At 44.5% G+C, this 5226-nt stretch overlaps 1 protein-coding gene across 1 annotated transcript in view; it reads right to left on the reverse strand.

Moving 5' to 3' along the window:
- TFAP2D (transcription factor AP-2 delta) overlaps window positions 1–5226 on the reverse strand; it is a 52568-nt gene that overhangs the window by 28057 nt on the left and 19285 nt on the right. The window contains exon 5 of the mRNA XM_006025671.3: window positions 3470–3588. Coding sequence (XP_006025733.1) covers window positions 3470–3588 — 119 coding nt within the window. The remainder of the gene's footprint in view (window positions 1–3469; window positions 3589–5226) is intronic.

Raw genomic sequence — 5226 nt, forward strand, 5'->3', positions numbered from 1 at the left:
GTCTTGTTTGCTGGGAGGTGCAGCGTCGTGCATCCCAAACAGAAGGATATGGCCCAGACAATTTTGTGTAAAATCCAGTTGGGTCTGAGATAAGAGAAGAAAAATCCAGGATTTTTTTCTGTCCTTTTTTTAATCCTGTTAAAAATTCTTACTGTTTGATAATTACTTAGATCATTTCCTCTATCTGAACATTTTTTTTTTTCTTTTCCTTGTTAGTACCTTAGTACCTTGTTGTTAGTACCTTGTACCGTTCTTTTCCCTGTTAGTACCTTAGTACCCCATCCCAGCAAAGCTGACATTTGCACTCCAGCATCCTTCTGACTCCCAGCTCTCTTGAGCTAACAAGTTTTGACTCTGGGAAGTTTCCTTGAAAAAGTGACTCTGTACTGTGTGAGAGCAAGCATCGATGCAGAGGGTCCCAGGGGATGTGAGAAGGGACTGCTGAAGGAATAGCTCATAAATCCTCTATTGTAACCAGCCGCAAGAGAGCACCAAAGAGCTACACTTACACTTACATGCTGTGGGTGTGCTGCAAGCATGTCCTACATCAATGAGGATGAAGTGCTGTTGCAGCTGTGATGGTCCAGGAAATAAGCAAGAAGTAAGGGTTTTTTGGTGATATCTTTTTATTGGATTAACTGCATTCCTGGAAGAAGTATTAGAAAAGCTCTTAGGTACAAAGTACCTGAACCTAAGGAGGGGTGCTTTGTGCCTGAAAGCTTGTCTCACTCATGTCTCAGCCAAGAAAAGATATCACAGTAAAAACTCTAGTTCCTCGACCTCAGTGGGAAATTGTGCTTTTGCTATGGTGGACCTAGGAATATTGAGCTCGCACCCTCTTGAATCCATCACCTTCAACCAACTTCATTTGTTTTGAACTCAGCCTAACCATGTGAAAAAAAGCCTAACCTGAGCTCCAGATAGAGGAGAAAGAATAAAATCCTCACCAAACCAACAGCCCTGAAGCCAGCCAGCAACTTTCCTCTGCCCATCAAACAAACAGACCTGAAGCCAGCCAGCAACTTTCCTCTGCCCTAGAGAAGCTAATCCACAAAACAATCAACATTTCTCCACTCCAGCTTCCACAAAATCCACATCTTCACCTGACCTCTTCCCACCCAAGATGCAAAGTCCTTCCCCAAATAGCAGTGTGATTTAGCAGCATGTCCAACAGCCTAGGGCCATTTCAGAATAAGAGGAGGCTTTGCTCTGGTACAGATTTAATCTGTAACCATGATCAAGTCACGTATGACCAGATTCACAGAAGTGTGGAGGTCTCTAAATCCATGATAAGTGAGGCAACTAAATACCTTCATGAATTTAGGCCTACATCTCTCTATGCTTCTGTTCCCAGCCTGTAGAATAATGACACTAGTGTGCACCTACCCCCCAGGGGTGCACTGAAGAGTGCAATGTGCTCAGCTGTTACAGTAATAAGAAAAATAAAATTCTGAGAGTCACATACATGTCTATACACAGAAGTGACCAAGCATGGATGACTGTTGCAAGGTCCATGTGAACATCTTATAGCTTGTGGGAATTTAACAAGAATTTGAATTTGGCTATAAACCAGGGATTGAATTCACATGCAAGGGGCAAATATGCCCCTTCTGTACGAACGTAACATAAGAGATGCCAGGGTCTCTGGTACCAGCGTCCTGTCTCTCATAGTGGTACAGAATGGAGGAACAGTATTAATGCAGGACATATGGACTGATTCACCCCCTGCCCCCCTCTCCTCTGCAGCTTCCAGCATTCAGAGTCCTAGGGAGTCCTAATTTTGCAGTTGTTGTAACCCTCTCACTCTCCTCTGGATGCTGAAGTTGATGCGCTATTCCCATGGAAGCTTCCCCAGGAGCATAATCCTCACAGTGAGGGTAGTAAAAGGTGGACGTGTAGTAATTGAGAGTAACTTGTGCTAATCCAATACTCCAGGGGTACATAAAGTGAATATGATTTATTTGCCAACAGAGCCAGGTAGATACCTCCAAATATCTATCGAGGAGCACTTGTTCAGCTAGGAGGTTGAAGTCTATTTGGCTTTGTTCCTACCCCATTGGCGTTCGCTTTCTATGCATATTCTAGTGAACAAGCTCCATGGCAGCAAGGCTCCTGCAAATAGCTCCCTTTAAATGAATATTGGGCAGAAAGTGAACTTTGCCTCATCAATATGAGTACACTGGGACTTACTGCAGTCTAGAGGTTCACTCCTTCCTGGTCATCGATTGGAAAGAATCAGTATTGTGAACTTGTTAGTGGTGTTGGCAGTAGCCCAGGATAAAGCCCAGTGTGGGTCTCATCTTGCTAATCTCAACTTCCTCCTAAATTTCCCCACTTACTCCAAGGGGTAAATAATCCACCTGTTTACACCAACAATAAATTACTACATCCCACCATCCCCATACCAGCAAATTCATGGGATGAGCTCTCTCTCCACACACCTTGTCTCTGCCCACCTGTTCCTGTGAGTCGGTAAGTGGTCACGTAGCTCTATTTTACTCCCATATGCTAAGATCATGAGTATGGGTAGTCCCTTAAAGGTGCGTGAAGGGAAGGATGGCTCTTACCCCAAAGGCTGGTGCATATTCTAAGGCTTCATCTACATTACAGATCTGTCTGGATTACAATCAGCTACAATGAGGGAAAATCCATAATGGGGACAAGACCAAAGTCAGAGTTGAGCCCTGTTTGCTCAGTGGACTCAATCACAAGAGAAATTGAGACCCTCCAAAGTGTGCTGCACCCCCATTGATTCACCCCTGCCTTCTACTTGTGGCAAACATCCCACATTCACAGTTAGAAGCTGGGAGCCACATTCACCAGCTCTGAAAGGACATGATCCTGTGAGGAGGGAAGCACCTCTACTTCAGTGGGAGCCAAGAGCTCATTTCTCAGGTCTACAGAGCTGCTTGTGATCAATCTGCAGGCTAACCACAATGGGTGGGGTGTGTTTGTTAAATGATTTTGAAATAGTAAAGAACAGATAGAAAATCCTGAACAGCCCTGAGTCAACTCAAGAGCTAATTAAAAGGAGCTTTTCTGTGATTTTTTTTTGTCAAAAACATGCACTTACATGAAAATTTTCAAGATTTTGGACCATTCCCTGGAAAGTCACAAAGAAAAATGAAAACATTCGCTGATGAAATATCCCATCTGCCAAATGGGCACAGAATACCTACCTTGCAATGGAACCGTGACCATCTTGGATTAAGTTGCAAGATCCCTAGAGCAGATCACACAGAAATGTAAGGGGAAGTGGCAAGGAGCAGTAACCCACTGGGCTGGGAATCAAGAGGCTGAAGTTTTGACTTTTGTCTCTGCCAGTGATTTCCATTTATGGCCTCAGGCAAGTCACTTCACCTCTTTGTTTGAAATGCAGACAATGAAACTTAATCGGATGGCTGGACAGCATTGCATCAGTGTAACTTATTGCATGATGGCATTACTACGTGACAATGTTATACTCTACCTTCTACCAAAGAAGTCAAGAGGGTGACATTTGCTGCTTTCCTTCTTCCCGCAGGCAAATTCAATCCCAGTCTGTCTAATTTTTCTCGCAAACAGCGCCCCCCATTCTTCGATTTTGCTCTGCCATGAGAAAAGTAAAATACATTTAAAAAATCACCCTGAGTTTTATTCACTTTACTCTCTCTTTTTTTTTTTTTTTTAAGTGAAATACCAGTCTACAAATGACAGTCACTGCTTTTGCAAATGGAGAATTTGCTCCTGCTGATCTCACTGGAAACTCTCTCAGTGTCTGATCCTCATACTCGTCTTCACACAGGGAAGGTACTTAGGGCCTGATCCCCAAAAGGATTTAGGCATCACAATTCAGAGCAGCAGATAACTTTTCGGCATCCTGCTGCCTTGTAGACCTCTTAGCCCTGAGTTAGGCAGCGAGAGCAGAACTGAGAACTCTGAGTGTTTCCAGAGGACAATTCAGTTCCTGTAATGAGAGCACTTACACACCCAGAGGGTGTTGAATTGTTCTTGCACTTCTGTTGGTACAGAAGTGCAAGAACATATACTTCTCTTAGTCTGGTAGCTTGGAGTGAGCCACAAGATGTACGTTGATCATCCACTAGGTGAAAACAGAATTCTGCCCTTCGTCTCCCTGTATAATGCATGGAGGGATTTAGGCACCTGGGAATAGGATTCACAAGACCCCGCAGGAAGCCATCTAAGGAGGGCAATGTTGAAGTCACTTATGTGACTGAAGCCCCATCCTGTACTGTGGGGAAGTGTTTCTCTGATTGTGATTCACAACCCAGAACACTTTCCTGGATTTGGGCACCTATCCTACCCCTTTCTCACACAGTGAGTGTTGTTGACTGACTGCTGCTCCCTTCACCCCCCCTGCTTTTATCCAGTATTTTGGTGGTTAAAGGATTCACCCAGAACACTGGAGGTCCCGGTTCAGTTTCCTTTTCTGCCTGAGGGGATTTGAAGCTGCATCTTCCAAGAGAATGCTCTTACCCCCAGGCTATAGGGCATCCCAGGGTGGGGCTGTCTCAATCTCTCCTGTCAAAGATGTATCACTTTGCATGGAATAATTAAATATTCATTGGGCCAGAGAGAAGGAGAGTGAGTGAGCATCCCTCTTTCCAGTTACAGCACTTGCCTGGGACAGGAGACCTGGGTTCCAGTTTCTGCTCCAACTAATACTTCATTTAAAATACTAATGCAGTCATTGAATCAGCGAATGGAACTCACTTTTCCCTCCTCCCAGTTGAGTACCCTAAACGTTAGGCAACACAGTCATCCTCATGCTCTCTCACTCCCTCAGACCCACTGGATGTTGAATTACATCGTGTAAAATGGAACCACTTCAACAGGAGGGAATGAAGGACCCTGCTCTCCAAAACTTGAATATCTTGGCAGCTAAATAGCAGATGCAGGCTCCCATTCCCTCAGACCGGGGAATCCATATCTCATGAGCAAGTGCTCAAACCACTGTGCTATTGGCATTTCATACTCATGCTTTTGTCAGCACTATGTCAGTGACCTTGCTCCAAAAGTACTCACTGGATTGGTGTCTACAGAGGAGGTAGAGCTTGTGGAGCTTGGGGTTGGGGGGAAGGAGGTGGGGAAGCTTAGTGTCCTGGACACTCGGTGTCGGGACTCAAGCCATTCTAGGTAGATCTTTAGATACTTAGGGACCTTTACTGGCAAAAAAAAAAAAGAGTTTGGTTCCAGCTGATTTTAGAGGCCTTCAAAATTCAGCAG

Source organism: Alligator sinensis, unplaced genomic scaffold (assembly GCF_000455745.1).
Source record: "Alligator sinensis unplaced genomic scaffold, ASM45574v1 scaffold293_1, whole genome shotgun sequence".
NCBI lineage: Eukaryota > Metazoa > Chordata > Crocodylia > Alligatoridae > Alligator > Alligator sinensis.